Genomic DNA, 20,804 nt, shown 5'->3' with positions numbered 1-20,804 from the left:
AATCAAAATAAAAAAGATTTGACAGTAGTCTGCAATTTAATTTCTTGAAACACAGAGAAACAATTTTCTTGAGAGACTTTAGTGACAGAATAGAGTCAACCTTTCATCAAAGCCCCACACCTCTAGAATTCTACAATTTTTTATGAGAATTCTACAACCTCATGTTTTATTTTTTCAAAATCTGGATTATTCAAGTTTATGCTATGGAAATGGTTATAAAAGAGTATCAAAGGCTTAGTCTTAAAAAGAGATTTTAATTGAAAAATTGAAAAAAAAATAGTTGTGATATCTTTTTGTCCAATTATATTGAAAATCACTGCACGTAATATAATGACAAATTTACTTACCTAGGTACACAAGTGATGATTCTTCAACTGTTTGTTGCACAGCCTCAGAGAGGAAAAAGCTAAGAACACAATCACTCTGAAAAACAAAACGAAACATAATATTTCTTCATTTCTTATATTTGTTACTCCTATTCATTATTACATACAATTGCCATGTATATCATTTTAAAATAGATACCTGTTGTAGATTCCACAAATAGAAAGTATATTAGAAAGGTTTATTAGGTCAATGCTATCATTTTACCGTTAAGTTAAACTAAACTTTTGTGTGATTGGAGGTCAGATTACTTTCTATTTCTTCAAGAGGTTCAAGTGTGCTCTGCTCTTGGACCTCATCATAAATGTCCACATTCTTGAATTTTACAAATATGCATGCATTTCACATCTCAATTTTTGAAAACAAGGTGTATCCTTGGATCGCCTTTCTGAGAAAAATTACTCTGAGTGGGACACAGATGCTCACTTAGTGAGTAACAATTACTACTCAAGGTTCAATTCTAGGAATACTTGCTGAGTACTGACTACACTCAGAGCACTAAGGAATGTCAGGGGATATTTCAAGACAGAAAGATGTATAAGGTGTTCTCTCTCTTTAGAACACAATTAAGTGGAGAAAACAGATTATTACTTTAATAAAAATTCTAGTTATATATAATTTTACTATGTACAGAGAAGCATGTTTCTCTTTTAAATAGGGATAATCACAAACAAATTGACATTTTTTTTTTTTGAGACGGAGTCGCGCTCTGTCGCCCAGGCTGGAGTATAGTGGCCGGATCTCAGCTCACTGCAAGCTCCGCCTCCCGGGTTTACGCCATTCTCCTGCCTCAGCCTCCCGAGTAACTGGGACTACAGGCGCCTGCCACATCGTCCGGCTAGTTTTTTTGTATTTTTTTAGTAGACACCAGGTTTCACCGTGTTAGCCAGGATGGTCTCGATCTCCTGACCTCGCAATCCACCCGTCTCGGCCTCCCAAAGTGCTGGGATTACAGGCTTGAGCCACCGCGCCTGGCCAAATTGACATTTAACCTGGTCTCCAAATGAATGGCTAACTGGGAAGTCTGGGAATAGCTTTTCCTTAGTAAAACTGGCACATATTTTGTTGTAAGCTACTATATGGCCAAAAGTAGCCCTCTCCATGAGATCTTACATTATTATCTAAAGGGCACCAAAGAATAATTGGTTATTTCCTTGTACTACCTTACATAGGCTGATACCATAGTAGCTGTCAAAGCTGCCTTACAGCCTCCCTGTTCTTTTCTCTCACTCTGTCCAATGGCTGTTTCTACTCTTCCCCAGGAGACTTTAACTTCCAACTCTGACTCCTTCTCTGCTAACATAGACTATCTCTACTTCAAAGAAAATAAAAGGCATATAGAGATTCCTACACTTCCTGCCATAAAATCTACAGACACACAGCTTTCCATCCTCTTACAATGGAAAAAAAAATACGTCTTTCCATCTGTTATAGTTAAATTATTTCCCCCTCCCAAATTCATATCTTAAAGTTCTCATCCCCGGTACTCCGGGACATGATCTTATTTGGAAATAAGGTCATTGTTGATGTAATGAGTTAAGTTAGGATGGGGTAATACTGGGGTAGAGTGGGCCCCTAATCCAATTGACTGGTGTCTTTATAAAAAGAGGAAATTTGGGCACACTCATAGAAGGAAGACAAGGTGAAGAGACATAGGAAAAAGACGACCATCTACAAGCCAAGGAGAGAGACCTGGAATAGATTCTTTCCTCATAGCCATCGGAAGGAACCAACCCTGCAGACATCTTTATTTCAGACTTTTAGCTTCCAGAACTGTGAAACAATAATATCCTGTTGTTTAAGCCATCCAATTTTTAGTAGTTTGTTATGGCAGTCCTGGCAAACCATCTAATGCTGAGCCCTTTATCTGTGTCTTGGATTCTATTAGTTCCTCCTCAGGAACCTTGTAGAAGATTCCCATCTATATTTTAGCCACTTCACCCTTCTTCCCTTTTTCCTCATTGACATAAAATATGGTTAATTCTGCCCATTTTAAAAACTAACAAACAGGTGAGTCAAACCACCCAAAGTATACTCACACATAAATCGAATTTTGTCATTAATGCCCCCTTGCAAATTGTGTGTTATTTTTCTCTTCCCTGATGCAAATAAACCTATGGGAAGAATTGTCTGCACTCACACTGGTTCTACTTCTTCAATTTCTACTCACTTTATGATCAACTACATTCAGGTTTCTGCCACTAAATGTCCTCTGAAAAATGCTCTAATTATCTTCTCTCACAACTCCTCTCTTAAAAAAAATACGTATATATATTTCAAAACCAATGGGAATTTCCTTTGTCACGATATAGCTGTTCCATTTTTAGTGAATTCTGTCTTTTCTTTGCTTTTATATTACATGTTCTCCCAAGTGACTGTCTTCCCTTAGTCTTGCCATTACTTCTGAGACTTTTTTGTGGACTCCTTTTCCTTTTGCTTATGATTTAAGTTTAAGTGTTTCTAACTTCTAGGCTCATCTCTTTTATTACTCTAATGTATCCTTTCTGGGTGATATTATGATCTTTGGTGACATCTATAACAATGCATAAATCTAAACATTTATTCCAGATTTGTCTCCTAAACCTAAGCCCTCTATCTCAAAATATCTTTTTATTGGTTCACTTGACTCTTCTAAGGACAAATCAAACCACAAAAGTATGCCACCAAATACTTTTTCCTTTCCTTCACCTCCATTTGCTTCTTCTCTTATGTCTGTGCTCAAAACAGAGTGTACCTACTTGGATTCTCTGTTCTCCTCACCCCATACCTGAAATTAATTGCTAAACTCTGTGGATAGTAACTGCTAAATATCTCACCTATCCATCTTCTCCTTCCAGGTATACTAATATCATCTAGTTCCAACATCATCAATTCTCATCTATGTTATAGCCTTGATGCTTTTCTTGGGTCCTTAATACTGATCTTGCTACCCTTTAATCCAATCCATTCTCTACACAATTGGTCAACAGATCTTTCAAAATGAAAATCTAATCATTAACTGCTTAAAACTTGTAGTGATTCTGCATTACTCTTAAGAAACAGACCAACTGCTGAACAAAGGTTGTAAGGCTGGTCTTGAGTGGGATCTTGCTTGTTTCCCTATGTTCTTCTCTCACCCTTTCTTATCTGGTGCTTCAAGCTTACCTTTGCTGAATTATGTTTACTTTCTCAAATGTGTCATGGTCTGTCACCTCTTTGTCTTCCTACATTCTCCTTTCTCTTTCTTTTCTGCCCCTATCCACCCATTTGCCCAGGATTTGTCATGTTCTCTTTTCTCTATTCTTGTTAATCTTAGTAAAATACAAGTGCAGAGACTGTGACTTATTCACTTATGCTTCTCTTCAAAACAGTGTTTATTTCAATAAATACTAGTTAACAGAAACAAACTGATGTCTGTCTTCAAATGCAGAATACATCAGTTTCAAATGCAGATATTCTTATCTGCATAGCAGTTTATGCATCATTGTAAATTAGTCACCAATTTTTTACTATGTATCATTGTAAATTAGTCAGTTGCCAGTTTTCATCTGTGAATTGATCTCTTGTGAACTTGTTTAATAGAAGTCTACTTTTAAGAAATGGACTCATATTCAAGGAGATGACCGAGTCAAGATTTTTTATTTTGAAAGCATAAAATCAAACCTCAGACTGCAGAATCTGTTTAAGGAAATTTGACCCTCTTTGGCCTTTTGACAACTAGTCAAATACTCTTCTGGTGACATTTTGACCTCAATATCCAATGGTTATTAAACTTCAATAGTAGGCAAGAAATCTTTCCAATTAGTGTCTGAAATGTCACTACTAGCTAATTATTCCCTTGTGTTTGCACTGTCATATCCTTCAAGTCCTCATTTATAATTCTGGGTGTGGTTGACTAAATACTAACTTCTTATTGTAACAAGGTTATTTTCTTTCCTGAGAATAAACAAACAAGATCCAGAGTCAAGAGAGGGATACATCAATAAAAGAGATAAAGAAGGTACAAAAGGTATATTACCAGATCTCAAAATGATCAACTTTTAAATTTTCTCAGACTTGACTTTGCTTATATATATGCATCCCACAGCTTTTTAGCATATTGCACTACCAATAGATAGCCTGAAGATCTATAGAAATATCAGTGCTGCGGTTGCTCTCATTAATAACCTACGCTAGTGTTCTCCACGGTATTGACCTCCAAACAGTGTTGCCACATTTAGTAGTGTAGGTTGGACACTGCACAACTCTAAGGGGCCATTTTCACATAGTCTGTGATGTATGCAGGAGGGTTCCCCATATGTAGGGTTACCAACTAGAGTAATAAAAACAGAGGGTGCCCATACAATATTTTGGACACACTTTTACTAAAAACTTTATGGTTTATGGAAAATTCAAATTTAACTGGGTAACCCACATTATATCTATCAACCCTAGAATATGAGGTGTTTGGAAAGTATGTGACCATACTTTTGGTTGTGTCAAGGACTGGAGGATTCAGAGAGAAATTAATGGGCAAGGTCACTTATCCTAAGTGTCCTGAAATACCTAGAGGATTCTCACATTATGAAGAATGTTTCTTTTCTGCTTAATTCCTCAAGTGGTTGTAGTTTCCCAGGTTAAAGAAAAAAAAACCTCTGAATTGAACTACTCTATTCTATAAAGGAGAAAGTTGGATACCAGAGAGAATCAGTACAAACAAAACGGGGAGCATGTAGTTACTAAGTCCAGGTTCACTTATGTGACCACTGAAAATGGACTATAGAAGTGAAGAGTGTTGATGGGGGACAGGCAGGAGAGAGCAAGAGAGAACTTTGTAGGGAACCTAGAGCACATTCCTCTTCTAGCTTAAGGCTAGATTGACCTATTTATCAATGTAAAGAAGAAAAGCATTACAATCATGTTTGTTTTAAGAAAGATGAAAACGGAGCATTGTGGAAAAAAGAAAAGACAGCAATAAGCCTTGGAGAATGCCATGGGCAAAATTCCTTATGTGCTAAACACATTGTATTCTCTGAGCATTCCATTCCTCTTCCCCTTTAAGTCTCTGAAATGGTATCTGTGGTCCCTCTCATTTTCTTAATGATCCTGTCCCAGAAGAAGGTGGGGTAGGCATCCTCTTTGCATTTCCTTGCTCTTCTGACCTCTATTTTTTTCCTCCTTCATAAAAATGCCCAGATTTGGCCGGGCGTGGTGGCTCACGCCTGTAATCCCAGCACTTTGGGAGACTGAGGTGGGTGGATCACAAGGTCAGGTGATCGAGACCATCCTGACTAACATGGTGAAATCCCGTCTCTACTGAAAATACAAAAAATTAGCCCGGTGTGGTGGCGGGCGCCTGTAGTCCCAGCTACTCAAGAGGCTGAGGCAGGAGAATGGCGTGAACCCGGGAGGCGGAGCTTGCAGTGAGCCGAGATCACGCCACTGCACTCCAGCCTGGACGACAGAGCGAGACTCCGTCTCAAAAAAAAAAAAAAAAAAAAAAGCCCAGATTTGAATAGCGTGTCTACTGACTATACTGCCTTCTACCTCCTGTTACTGCATTTGCCTACTCATCTTAGGTCACTGGAATTCATAAAGATGCTGTAATTTATTTTAATAAAGAAAAATTTTGACCTATATTTCTCTGCACACTCTTTCATCTTTAGAGCAAAGCTTCTGCAAGGATGGTTTTCTGCTTTCTATCTCAATTCTCCCTTAAGCAATTCCAATCAAGGTTTTGTTCCTAAGATTCCCATCAAACTGTTTTTCTTTTTCTTTTTTTAATTTTAAAATTGTATCTACTTTATTAATAGATCCATAAATAGATCTCCTGATTACAACTTTAATCTTCTTTCTTTTTATAAAAAAACTTTTAAGTTCACGGATACATGTGCAGGTTTGTTATATGGGTTCCCTGTAGTTATTTTTTCTGATCCTCTCTTTCCTCCTAACCTCCACCCTCAAGTAGACTCCAGTGTCTGTTGTTCCTGTCTTTGTGTTCATGTGTTCCCATAATTTAGCTCCCACTTATAAATGAGAACATGTGATATATGGTTTTCTGTTCCTGCATTAGTTTGCTAAGAATAGTGGTCTCCAGCTCCATCCATGTTCCTGCAAAGGACATGATCTTGCTCTTTTTTATGGCTGCATAGTATTACATGGTGTATATGTATCACATTTTCTTTATCCAGTCTGCCATTGAGGGTATTTGGGTTGATTCCATTTCTTTGCTATTGTAAATAGTGTTGCAATAAGCCTACAGGTGTATGTGTCTTTATGGTAGAATGATTTCTATTTCTTTGGGTATATATCCAGTAATGGGATTGCTAGGTCAAGTGGTAGTTCTGTTTCTAGCTCCTAGAGGAATCACCATACTGCTTTCCACAATGCTTGGACTAATTTACACTCCCACCAACAGCGTATAAGCATTTCTTTTTCTCCATAACCTCTCTAGCACCTGTTATTTTTTGACTTTTTAATAATAGCTATTCTGACTGGTGTAAGATGGTAGGTACCTCATTGGTTTTGATTTGCATTTATGTAATGATCAGTGATATGAGTAATTTTTCCTATGCTTCTTGGCTACATGTATGTCTTCTTTTGAAAAGTGTCTGTTCATGTCCTTTGCCTACATTTTAATGGGGTTGTTTTATTTTCTTGTAAATTTAAGTTTCTTATAGATGTGGATATTAGACCTTTGACAGATGCATAGTTTGCAAGTATTTTCGCTCATTCAGAAGGTTTTCTGTTTACTCTGTTAATTATTTCTTTTGCTGTGCAGAAGCTCTTCAGTTTAATTAGATTCCATTTTTCAATTTTTCCTTTTGGTGTGATTGATTTTGGTGCCTTCATCATGAAATCTTTGCCTGTTCCTGTGTTCAGAATGGTATTGCCTAGGTTGTCTTCTAGGGTTTTTATAGTGTTAGGTTTTATATGTAAGTCTTTATTCCATCTTGAGTGGGTTTTGTATGTGGCATAAAGAAGGTGTCCAGTTTCAATCTTCTGCATATGGTGAGCCAGTTATCTCAACAGCATATATTGAATAGGCAGTGCTTTCCCCATTGCTTTTGTCAGGTTTGTCAAAAAAATGGTTGGCTATACGTGTGCAGCCTTATTTCTGGGCTCATTATTCTGTTGTACTGATATATATGTCTTTTTTTTTTTTTTTTAAAATCAGTACCATGCTATTTTAATTACTGTCTCCCTGTAGTATAGTTTTGAAGTTAGGTAACGTGATGCCTCCAGTTTTGTTTTTTGCTTAGGATTGGGTTGGCTATTCAGGCATTTTTGTTTTTTGTTGTTGTTGTTGCTGGTTTTTGGTTTCACATGAATTTTAAAATAGTTTTTTTCCAGTTCTGTGAAGAATGTCATTGGTAGCCTGATAGGAATAGCATTGACTCTGCAAATTGTTTTGGGCAGTATGGCCATTTTAATGATATTAATTTTTCTATCCCTGAGCATGGAATGTTTTTCCCATTTGTTTGTATTATCTTTGATTTCTTTGGGCAATGTTTTGTAATTCTCATTTTAGAGATCATTCACCTCTCTAGTTAGTTGTATTCCTAGGTATTTTATTCATTTTATGGCAATTATGAAAGGGATTTCATTCTTAGGGGATTTCATTCTTGATTTGGCTGTTGGCTTGACTTTGTTGGTGTATAGGAATGCTACTCATTTCTGTATGTTGATTTGTTTCCCAAAACTTTGCTGAAGTTGTCTATTACCTTAAGGAGCTTTTGGGCTGAGACAAAGGGGTTTTTGAGATATAGTATAATGTCATTTGCAAACAGAGATAGCTTGACTTCCTATCTTCCTATTTGGATGATTTTATTTATTTCTCATGCCCGACAGCTCTGGCCAAGACTTCCAATACTATGTTGAATAGGAGTGATGAGGGAGGACATCCTTATCTTGTGCTGATTTTCAAGGGGAATGCTTCCAGCTTTTGCCCATTCAGTATGATGTTGGCTGTGGGTTTGTTATAGATGGCGTCTATTATTTTGAGATAGGTTCCTTCAGTATCTAGTTTATTGAGAGTTTTTAAACTAAAGTGATGTTGAATTTTGTCAAATGCCTTTTTCTGCATGTATTGGGATAGTCATGTGGCTTTTGTCTTTAGTTCTGTTTATGTGATGAATTACATTTATTGACTTGCATATGTTGACCCAACCTTTCATCCCAGGGATGAAGCCTACTTCATTGTGGTGAATTAGCTTTTTTATATCCTTCTGATTTGATTTGCAAATATTTAGTTGAGAATCTTTGAATCAATGTTATATTGGCCTGAAGTTTTCTTTATCTGTTGTGTCTCTGCCAGGCTTTGGTATCAGGATGATGCTGGCCTCATGGAATGAATTGGGGAAAACTCCCTCCTCAAAGATAGTTTCAGTAGTTATTGTACAGCTCTTCTTTATACATCTGATAAATTCATCTATGAATCTGTCTGATCCTGGCCTTTTTTTGGTTACTAGGCTATTTATTACTGATTCAATTTCAGAGCTCATCATTGGCCTGTTTAGGGAATTAATTTCTTCCTGGTTCAGTGTTGGGATGGTGTGTGTGTGTGCAGGAATTTATCCATCCATTTCAGGTTTTCTAATTTGTGTGCATAGAGGTGCTCATAAGTAAGTCTCTGATGGTTGGTTGTATTTTTGTGAGGTCAATGGTAATATCCCTTTTGTCATTTCTAATTGTGTTCATTTGGATCTTCTCTCTTTTCTTCTTTGTTAGTCTAGCTAATGGCCTATATATCTTACTAATTTTTTTCAAAAAATTAACTCCTAGATTGATTGTTCGAGTTTTTTTTGTGTCTTGATTTCCTTCAATTAAGCTCTGATTTTGGTTATTTCTTATTATTTGGTTATTTCTTATCTGGCTACTCTTTTGCTAGCTTTGGGGTTGGTTTGCTCTTGAATCCCTAGTTCTTTTAGTTGTTATGTTAGGTTGTTACTTTGAGATCTTTCTAACTTTTTGATGTGGGTGTTTAGTGCAATAAATTTCCCTCTTAACACTGCTTTAGCTGTGTCCCAGAAATTCTAGTATGCTGTATCTTTGTTCTTATTAGTTTCAAAGAACTTCTTGATTTCTGCCTTAATTTCATTGTATACCCTAAAGCCATTCAGGAGTAAGTTGTTTAACTTCCATGTAATTGCATAGTTTTAAGCAATATTTTTAGTCTTGATTTCTATTTTTCTTTTGCTGTGGTCTGAGAATGTGTTTGGTATAATTCTAGTTATTTTGAATTTGCTGAGCCTTGCTTTCTGTCCGACTGTGTGATTGATTTTAGAGTATGTGCCATGTGGCAATTAGAAAAATGTATGTTCTGTCATTTTTGGGTGGAGAATTCCATAGAGGTCTGTTAGATCCATTTGGTCCAATGTTGAATTCAGGTCCTTAATATCTTTGTTAATTTTCTGCCTCAGTGATCTGTCTAGTACTGTCAGTGAAAGTCTCACTATTATTGTGTGGGAGTCTAAGTCTCTGTGTAGGTCTCTAAGAACTTGCTTTATGAATCTGGGTGTTCCTGTGTTGGCTGCATATATATTTTGGATAGTTAGGTCTCCTTGTTGAATTGAACGCTTTACCATTATGTAATGCCTTTTTTTTTTTTTTAAATCTTTGTTGGTTTAAAGTCTATTTTGTTGGAAATTAGGATTACAACTCTTGCTTTTTTTCTGATTTCCATTTGCTTGGTAGATTTTCTTCCATCCCTTTATTTTGAGTCTATTGGTGTCACTGTGTGTGAGATGGGACTCTTAAAGATAGCATACCATTGGGTTTTGCTTTTCTATCCAGTAGACCACTCTGTGCTTTTTATATGTAAATGGCACTGTGTGTAATGTAAATGGGTATTTAGTCCATTTACATTCAAGTTTAGTTTTGTTATATGTAGATTTGATCCTGTCATTGTGTTGTTAGCTGGTTATCATGCCAGCTTGTTTGTGTGTTTGCTTTAGAGTGTCACTGGTCTATGTACTTAAGTGTGTTTCTGTATCATCTGATAATAATGCTTCCTTTCTATATTTAGTGCTCCTTTCAAGATCTCTTGTAAGGCAGGTCTGATGGTAACTCCATCAGCATTTGCTTATTTGTAAAGGATCTTATTTCTCCTTCACTGAGAAAGCTTAATTTGGTTAGATATAAAATTCTTGGTTGAAGATTTTTTTTTCTTTAAGAATGTTGAATACAGGCCCCCAGCCTCTTCTGGCTTATAGATTTTCTGCTGAGAGGTCCACTGTTAGCCTGATGGTGTTCTCTTTGTAGGTAACCTTCCCTTTCTCTCTAGCTCCCTTTAATATTTTTTCTTTCATTTCAATCTTGGAAAATCTGATGATTACGTGTCTTGGGATGATCCTCTTCTGTAGAATCTTGCAGGGGTCCTCTATATTTACTGAGTTTTACTGTTTTCCTCTCTAGCAATGTTGGGGAAGTTTTCAATTGATGATATTCACAAATGTATTTCCAAGTTGTTTGCTTTCTCCCCGTTCCTTTCAGGGATATCAATAATTCATAGATTTGACTTCTTTACATGATTCCATATGTCTCAGAGGTTTTGTTCATTTCTTTTCATTCTTTTTATTTTTGTCCAACCCTCTTATTTCAGAGAGCCAGTCTTGAAGTTCCAAAATTCTTTCCCCAGCTTGGCCTAATGTGCTGTTAATATTTGTAATTGCATTATAAAATACTTTAGCATGTTCTTCTGCTTTATCAGATCTATTAGGGTTTTAAAAATACATCTATTTTATCTGTCAGCTCCTGTATTATTTTATTGTGATTCTTATGGATTAGGTTTTGCTGTTCTCGTGAGCATCAAAATGTCTCATGCCTTTGATAATCAATTATTTGCTGACAACTGCATTATGAATATTTCTAACCTAACCTCCCAGCTAAACTCGAGATATATGAATCCACCTTCCCACTTGACATCTCTGGAAGCCTTATGGGCAACTCAAATGCAGTGGGTTTAGATTCAAACTCCTACTTGCCCCACTCTCCATTCCCAAGTTTTTGCCATCACAGTAAATGTTCAGCCAATGCAAGCTTGTCAGGCCATAAAGGCACATTAGTGGTTGGCAATCATCCTGACTAGGTCAGTGCTTGTGCGCTAAGAGTTGTTAGATATTTGGAACATTTCTCCTATGTAGAGTGTTGCATATTTGGTGAATAAATAAATAAACGTTTGGGATTTTTCTTAGAGGATCTAAAGTTACTGTCCTTTGATATCAATGACTCAGGTAAATGCGATAAGCTAAATGAAATGCTCTATGAGGTTCTGTGTGTGTGTATATATATATGTGTGTGTATTTTTTTCACAGTTAGAGTAGATATGTTTATCTAATATAGGATTTTCAATGTCTAATAATGTGCTTTTAAATTTAACAATGCAATCAATAAAGAACAAATTTGAAACCCAATTGAATAATTTTAAATTAAAATCTGCATCAGTTTATAGTTTAAGTTCAGAGTTCTTACTGATACTCTGTTTGCCAATTATGTTAAGTCATTTACAATTTAATATGATTGATTTTTTGAGACAGTTGGTGAATTCAAAGTTACCTAAAACCTAAGTGCTTTTCCTATGTCATCTGAACATATTCTTGTTATCAAAGACTGCAGAGTTAAAGTACTTGCAAAGGCCAGAAGTAATGTAATATAACAGTGAGATCAATTTTTTCTTTCTTTAAAAATAGCACATTAAGCATTCCCATTTATTAACTGTTCAGCCAACATCTAGAATTGGCTGCAAGATTTAGTTTTAGTGAGTTAAAACAATAAGCTAAATCTATCTCTCTCAAACACGATGAAGTGCTGTAAAAATGTGAATTTAAAAATGAATTCCCATAAGAGTTTTAAATCAAAGTTGAACAGTAATTTTATTTTATTGCTTTTTTTTTTAATGAAGCAGCATGTCAGAATGTCCAGTCTTTAATGTAGTTCAACCCACTATATTCATATTAGAGTCACATGGAAGAATGACACTATGAAGAATAGTGAACTTCTAAAGAATCCTTTACATTTCCAGTTTAAAATGTCATCAGCATTTTAGTAGACTGTGTAAAGTAATCTTGGCTTTACTGATGGCACACATATGACATTTATCCTGCGTGCAACATAATCTCAGCTAGCTCCAAATAAGAAAAGAGCAATGTAGTGACAAATGTAGTAATTAACATCTGGGTTTAGCAAGCGGGGAACAAGAAACATATGCTCACTATTAAGATAGGATTTATCCATTTGGATTTATTTTGACATTTGATTTCTGCTTTAAAAAAATAACACTGCTTAAAACTTAAGTAATATCAATTTCTTATTTTAGGGAACTTCTGGTAATGAACAACAATACTGAGAAGAGCTAAAGTTCACAGTGAATATGGCTTTAAAAATTTAAAAAACAACAGCTGTTTGAATATCTCAGCTAACCTCAAATATGGGTGCATATTCGTTTAGGTACTCCTATCACTTGCTATTACTTTTATTACATATTTCTATTACTCTCTTTTTTTTTTTTTTGAGATGGAGTCTCGCTGTATTGCCAGGCTGGAGTGCAGTGGCATGATCTTGGCTCACTGCAACAGCCACCTCGCAGATTCGAGCAATTCTCCTGCCTCAGCCTCCAGAGTAGCTGGGACTACAGGTGCATGCCACCATGCCCAGCTAATTTTTGTATTTTTAGTAGAGACAGGATTTCACCATGTTGGCCAGGATGATTTTGATCTCTTGACCTCATGATTCACCCACCTCAGCCTCCCAAAGTGCTGGGATTACAGGCATGAGCCACCATGCCCGGCCGTTTCTATTACTCTTTATAAAGATCTTATTTAGTCCACAACACAATTCCACCAAAGCAGAGCAAAATTTAAAGAAGCAAAAGGAATTCTTGTTAGCACTACAAGAATGAACTTGAATGAACTACAAACACTGAAAGAAAAAAAGTTTAAATCCATTCTGAGGAAAAGAGTGAAGCTAAAAAATAAGCTGGGTAGATATAGAACACGGATATCTAAACTGATCAACTCCATTAGAAAAGGTATTGGGATAGTCCATTTTCTTTTGTCAGTTGTGTGCATGTGTGTGTGTGAGAGAGACAGACAGAGAAACAGAAAAACAGAGAGATCTCAGAGATTTATAGGCATCCCTCCACCTGGGCTGCTCTTGTATCTTTAGAACAAATCCCCAGAGACCTCTTGCCCATCTGAATTAACCAATTCTGGACTTTAAAGCAGTCTCTTTATCTCATTCCCTTGACAAAAGTAAGACTGCTTGCAATTAAGAATGATACTAGAAGGGCACGTAATAATATTTGATATTAGCAAGTTAAGGTGATACGATTTCATGTTAAAGCTACATTTTCTACTTCCTTTTCTTCCATTTTTCCACTCACTGTTATATATTATTTATATTCATGTCTGTATTTATTACAGTATTGTAAACTCAATGAGAGTAAAGTATATATTGCATTATTTTTAATCTCTCCAATTTCTTGTCTGCAACTAACTTAAAGTTCTTAATCAAGAGTGTTACATATAGTGTCAGTAAAAATTTAAAGTCTTTACAAAGTTATGTAGTGATATAAAATAATTTTATAATTGTTATAAATAAATATATCATATAACTAAAATTGGGGTGTGTTTTAGTGTAGAAGTATATAGGATTATCTTTACTTTTCCTATGTTGTCATAAGACAATCAACTATAAAATGTGAAAAATATTTGAGGAGAATATTTCTAGAATCAGAGATGCAGATTATTCTATTACGGAAGTATTCAGCATAAATAGTATAGATTCAAGTTAAATCTCTTGTTTTATTAACAAGAGAAAAGAAAATTTGTGAATGCATGAAAACATCTTCTAAGCAGTTCATATCACTTAAAATAGTAAAAATATTTATGGCACATAGACTACATAAATTCTAATGTTTATGTAGATAACTATGTTAATACATTGAAGAAAGGGAACTGTATCAGTAATACAACATTTTAAAAATCTGGAAATAACAGGATTCGGTTTGGAATTATTTATATGATCTTTAGGCCAATAGTGTTTCATTTAATCTTAAAATTATGTTTTTATTTCCTGAATATAAACAAACTGACTTAGGCAAGTGTCCGTAAACATATGGAGATGCGTAATGCTTTTATGAGGACTAACCTACTTGCAGATAATTAAAATCTGACTACATTATGCATCACAGAGAGCATGAGTGATTAGTCAGGTCACACTGCTTATTAATGCTGAGCAACATCTGATGACATCATTACTGTTCTATCACAATATAACTCATATAATGAATATTATCCCAAGTACTGTAAATTCCTTTGGAATACGGGAGAGAAAAAAAAAACCCAATGTGTGAAGTTACAAAAGTCTTTATGAGGCCACTGGTGCCTATCAACATAGACAGAATATAGACAAAGACTGCAGGCTTCTTATGGCAGCGTTGTGTCTGATTCAGCTTCCTACTTTCTGGGGTAGAGTTTCCCAGACCTGGTTGTGCATCTGAATCACTAGAATTATTGAAATACAAGACAGATACCTAATATATCACCTTCTACCTTTAGAACCAGCATGTTTAAGGATGGGGCTCTGAACATTCCTTTTAAAATCTTCCCAGTTTATTATAAAACAATTGGTTACCAGGTACTCTTTTGGCACCCCTGGCCAGAGAGTATAAAATGTAGGCAATCAATAAACATTTGTTGAATGACTAAGACAGTGATTTACGATGTGGCAGCTAATATGCCGAGGCTCCTCAGTGTCCGCATTTACTTTTTGATGATTTGGCATCTATTAATATAGCACTACTTTATTTATTTTGTAGTACAGAAAGGGCAAATAATAATTGAGATGTAGATTATACATCTCAGGAAGCTATGGTACCCTAAATATTCATTGTGCAAAATCAACTGAGTTAATTACCAGGATGATACCTTGGGAGAAGGTATTACATCTATAATTTTAGCTTCTTTTAGTTTGAGACTATTTTGAAACAAGACAGGATTCACCTCCTTGAGACTCCAGTGTTAGAAGATGGCTGAAATATTCTCACTTGGAGTATATTTAGGCTACGTGATTTCACAACAGTATTTCCTGTTTGATGATGTAAATACCTTCTCTCATTAGATTTGAATTCAATTTAATATAAAAACAATGTAGTACCTGGAATTTCTTTAGCCTTGCTTTCTGTAAATACTGACCAATGGAGATTAAAAGAGACACAAAACAAGATAAAAACATCTTTCCTTGGGGTCTCTAGGGTAGTACTTTAATTAGCACATTTGCAAATGTGGATGTGATGAAAACTGCAAGCTATGTTTGGTGGTTTTGGTCTTACGTCCCCATGCAGCGATGAGTATGATGGGCAACAATATTTATTAAGCCTTGCTCTGCTAAACTACACCTTTACAAAAAACCTTCTCTGCCTGTACATGCCTGGCTTCTTTGCCTTCTGCTCTCATGACAGGCCTCTGCTAATATTTCTATCTTAACCCATCCTGTGAGATTTCATAGCAGATACATTTAGGAGTTTCCTACTGAAAGTCTGCTGCTTCCAATATTCACCTTCTTCACACCAGTCCCAGAAATCAGACGCCTTTTTACTTTGCACTTATTGGCCTCAGCTTACATAGCCCAAACCTGACAATTTCAGCAGTTGCTGGACAGGTATTGTCTCCAAACAGCTTTAGTATAATCAGTAAGACAGCCCTCAGCATGCAAAAATAACAATCCATCCACTATTCCCTCAGCACTTTCCTTTACAGATACTGCCATATCCATAGCCCTTGACTACAGTATAAATGACCAGACGTGACCTTCAGCATCAGTGAGGGACATTAAGATGTCAGCATTCTATGTGCTTCTTTAACATGCAAAAATCACTTGAAAACCAATGGGATGAATTAAGTTTCCTTGATTCTGTAGGACAGAAGCCTCAGTCATAATTTATTCCCCATGGACTGAGACAGAAAGGCAAATATACTAAAACATGTTATATCATTTTATATTGAGAATGCAATATTGAGAATTTTATATTTAGAATACAATATCTTGCTTTCCTGTTGTTTTGTTAACAATGTTTTCAAGCATTATTTTATTTTACTTCTTTGTTTCCTCCTCCTACTGACATTATTATACTCTCAGTTTCCCTATTACACTACTCTATCTTCATAGTGAGTGAGAACATACTGTTCATTTCTTTCCCTTTGCTCATAATAGATACATTACAAATGTGATTTGTATAATCTGAGTGATCTTTCTGGAGGGCACAGTCATGACTTGGTGTGCTACTACCATTCATCCTTTCTGCCCATGGCCAGGCAATGTTTCTGTACATGGCATTGGCAACCAGTGCAGCCTAACCCAGAGCTGACAGTAAAGAGGATTCCAAAGATCATGCTCTACAATGCCAGAGGTCTCTGTCATGACATTCATGTGGGATTATGCATTGAAGTGAAGGAAAATATTAAAAGTACTATGATGTTTATTTTGTAAAAACATTCACATTTCTTTTTCTAAATTTTTCACTTTCTACAACTTTTAAAATGTGTGCACTATTTGTACAGTAGTTTATGTATAAAACATATTTAAATGAGTTATATATTTTGGAAGCATGAGCAATTTTTTTAAAATAAAAACTTGATATCAGAATAAACAAGTTTAGAGACTATGGCTAAACACTTCTCAGATGCAATCTTTCAGTCCCTTAGGTTTTCAATAGCAGCAGAAGTTTTACAGGCTAATATCTGCTAATGATTTTGTTATTCATTTACTCATTCAAAAACAGTAAACATTGATAAGAGTTAGTATTAGTGCTAGACATGGGGTAAAAATAGAGATGAATATAGTCATTTTGTTCTTTAAGTTTCTAAACAGGAGAAAGCGTATAACCATAATGTTTTGTTTTGGCAGTTATCTTTGCCTAGCATGACTTTTCCCGATTTCTAGTTGCCAACTGCTCCTTACCCTTTAATATCATCTTAAATGCCATACCATCTGGGATGCCTTCTCTACCTCACTTGGAATTAGTTGAATACACCTCCTTAAGTGCTCCTGCAGTCGTCCTTGGACACAACATAGCATCTCCAGCTGAGAGTCTACCAGCCTTGAGACAATATTGCAGCGCAATGTTCTTGTATCAAAATTTGCTAAGAATCAATAATATAATAGAATACTTGAGTACCTACTATATTGGAGGCCAAATGACTGAACATATATTCATTGTCTGAGACAATGGTTCTCAAATACTACCATGTATTGAGATCTTCTGAAGGACTTGTTAAAAACAAAGATTGCTGGGTCCCACCCCTTGAGTTTCTGATTTAGTAGATCTAGGTAGGGCCAATATTTAACATTCTTATATAAGTTTCAAGGTGAGATTCCCAGCACCATATAGGAATTGTAATTTGAGAACCACTTGTTTTCTTAGTAACTGCTGACAGGGATCTAAAAGTTTCACCTCTTCTTGCTCCTGACTATATGCCATCTAATGCAGTCCTTATTGACAACTCAGGTTTTCTGTAACAGTGCTTAGGACCCCTATGACCTAGGATTTTCTTCTTTAAATACATCTATTTATCATGAAACCACAATATTACTCAACTAGGAGGCACAGCAATAAGGCAACACACTGAATCAGTGAGTCTATTTTACAGTTAGGAGGCTATTTTGTATATATGCATTGATATTTGTTTAAATTTCAGTGAGTTTTTTTATATGTACTGATTCAATCTATTGTAGAACATGTAACAAAAGAAATTTAAACCATGACTTGAGATGTAGTTTCATCTAAAAGCTTTCCCAAGATCCAAGTGGAGAAGAAAGGTTGTTGAACTGACAGCTGAGAAAAAAATAGAGCTCTCTGGCCCTTTAGTAAGTTCTGGTTATGGGGTTAGCTGTTTTCCTACTGTTACGATGCCTGTAATTTACTTTGAAATATTTCCGCATGTGCAACATGATATTATATATGTTTCTTAACATATACATATATGTTATGTGTGTGTGTATATATGTATAACATATATATAACCCAAGTGCTGCTGGCATTTAATCAAGACGGCAGAGTCGAGTCTAGAAATGACCTGTTAATGTCCTAATCAAAAGATGAATAACTGGGGCAGTGGTATGGGGAGGGAAAAAAGAGGGGGGTTCTTAGTATTCTAATCAAGAATGCCATCTAGATGCAATCAGTACATGTGCTTCTGTCATTCACTCAGAACTTGGTAATAGGCATTTTAGTAATTAGCAAACTGAATGTTAAAGATGAGTTTTTCTTTATAAAAATGGTGGCTTATTGACTAGTCACATTAATATTAGAAATGGGTTCTCATGGGTGACATTAAAGTTATCACGATCTGTGGACTAGCTAAAAATATTCTATAAGTGTTCTTCACTCTTACATCAAAAGGCAAAAAATCCAAAAGGCCATGTACTCTTTACTTTTAAGGGTAATGTTTCAGATAAATCACTAAAAGATCCTGTGTCTCTCCAAGAACTCTAGAATATTCTGTTAGTTTGGTGCCTCCCTATGAAATGTAGCATTCATCTCAAATAAGATCCGTCCTTCCTACAGGAGGGTGATATGAGAACCTAATAATAAAGAAAATTAGAGCTCCTTTTTAGCATTCGGAAATTGTATGCTCTGTGCATATATTTAGTATGTGTGTGTTTGTGTGATCTTAAAAGCCTTTTTAGATCCACATGTGAGATGGGACAGAATTAGGGTTTGGCATTTCCCTTCAATTTTCTAGGCTATTCTCAGAGCCACTGGTGGGTAGCAGCAAACAGCCCGATAAGAAATCTTTAAATACTTTTTGGGATGGAAAGTGACCACAGACTGAGACCCTACAGTAGTAACCTATGAGAGAATGGTTGCAGTAGAGCACAAGAAAGAGATGGGGAAGCAAAATGGCAGACATCTCTTAAAACCAAGGGTAGCTTGGGTGATGGCTGCAGTTTTAGACTCCATTTTCTGGTGATAGTAGGTTAAGCTATTTTGTCCAAATATCCTAATGAGAATAATTGAAACAGCTAGACATTTGTTTTTTAAACTTCGCTGGAAAGTGTTAGAGAGCCAACAAGATAGTGAAAAATTTCCAGGGTAGGATCTGTAAGGAAGACACAGATTCAGGAATGTGAGTCCAGGATTTGGCACTGCTTCTCTGTCGTGGGTATTTACTCACACAAGTGGGAGCAGTTGAGAGGCTGAGAAGTTAAGCAGCACTTTTGACCACTTTGCAGACACAGGAGGAAAGGAAATTGAATCCAGGACTGCCAGGTAGGCTGCTGGTGAATCTGCCTCTCCTTGGGTCTGGACCCCAGATGGCTATATCTGAGGAATAAGGATGAACCAGAAAGAGGCCCTCACAAAGGCTATATTTCAGTTTCGAATAATCTGAATTGCTGCAATTGAATTTTGGCAATTTTAGATTGTTAATGTTCCTATATTTAATTATTTTCCACACTACGATCATAGTAACCTAGTTGGTAAATTATTTCTACAAAGGATATTGCAATATAATATCTGGCCACAATAAAAAAGAAAATAACTAAACTTACAAGTGAACAAGACTACATGATTGAAAATCAGTAGAAACATCACACATTAGAATCATACATGCAGTGATTCGCAACAGTGGAGTTTTAAGAAAGATTTAAAAATAACTATACTTACTGTTTGCAAAGATATATACAAAAGGCTGAGATTTTCAGTAAAACTGGGGAACTCACATAAAAATGGAAAAAATAAAACTGAAAAACATAATATTTGAAATTAAGAACTCAAAAAATGAGTTTAATAACATATTAAACACAGACAAAAGAGAATTAATAACCTAGAAGTTATGTCAGATGAAGCTACTCAGAATGAGGCATGAGGAGACAAAATGATTAAAAAATACAGGAGTAAGAGTAGGAGGCATAAAGGATATAGTGAAGAGGTTTAGCATATATGTTATTACAGTCCTAGAAAAAGAGAAGAAATGGTACAAGCAATATTTGAAGTCATAATGTCTGAAAACTTTCCAAAACTGATGAAAGACATCATAGCAGAAATTTGAGAAGCTCTGAAGCTCAAACATGATAAAAGTAACATTACATCTGAGCAGACTACAGTAAAAGTGCAAAAAAACAAAAGCAGATATGTATCAGCAGATTATATTTATATATATCAGCAGGTATATTGATATAGCTACCTATATAAAGCTTTATTATATAAATTTTATATTTAATGATATAAAATTTATTTTATATTTAATGATATAAAGCTTTATTATATGTATATATTTATATAAAGCTATATATAAGGCTTTATATTATAAAAGCTATATCTATAGCTATATATAATTATATTTTATATAATTGCTATTAAAATAGTACTGTCAGCAAAAATATTCCTCAAGAATAAAAGACTAAACAAATGTTGATTATATGAATTAAAATAATAACTACTTCTTAAGTTTATAGATACA

At 35.4% G+C, this 20,804-nt stretch overlaps 1 protein-coding gene across 3 annotated transcripts in view; it reads right to left on the bottom strand.

Annotated features, from left to right (window-relative positions):
* The window catches only part of PIK3C2G (phosphatidylinositol-4-phosphate 3-kinase, catalytic subunit type 2 gamma), a 382,509-nt gene that overhangs the window by 58,035 nt on the left and 303,670 nt on the right, over positions 1–20,804 (bottom strand). For all 3 annotated transcript variants that reach the window (XM_011954723.1, XM_011954732.1, XM_011954742.1), the window contains one exon: positions 348–423. In XM_011954723.1, coding sequence (XP_011810113.1) covers positions 348–423 — 76 coding nt within the window. The remainder of the gene's footprint in view (positions 1–347; positions 424–20,804) is intronic.

Source organism: Colobus angolensis, unplaced genomic scaffold (assembly GCF_000951035.1).
Source record: "Colobus angolensis palliatus isolate OR3802 unplaced genomic scaffold, Cang.pa_1.0 Scaffold11, whole genome shotgun sequence".
In the NCBI taxonomy this organism is placed as follows: Eukaryota; Metazoa; Chordata; class Mammalia; order Primates; family Cercopithecidae; genus Colobus; species Colobus angolensis.
The sequence above is the reverse complement of the archived record's forward strand: the minus strand, read 5'-3'. Positions and strand labels throughout refer to the sequence as shown.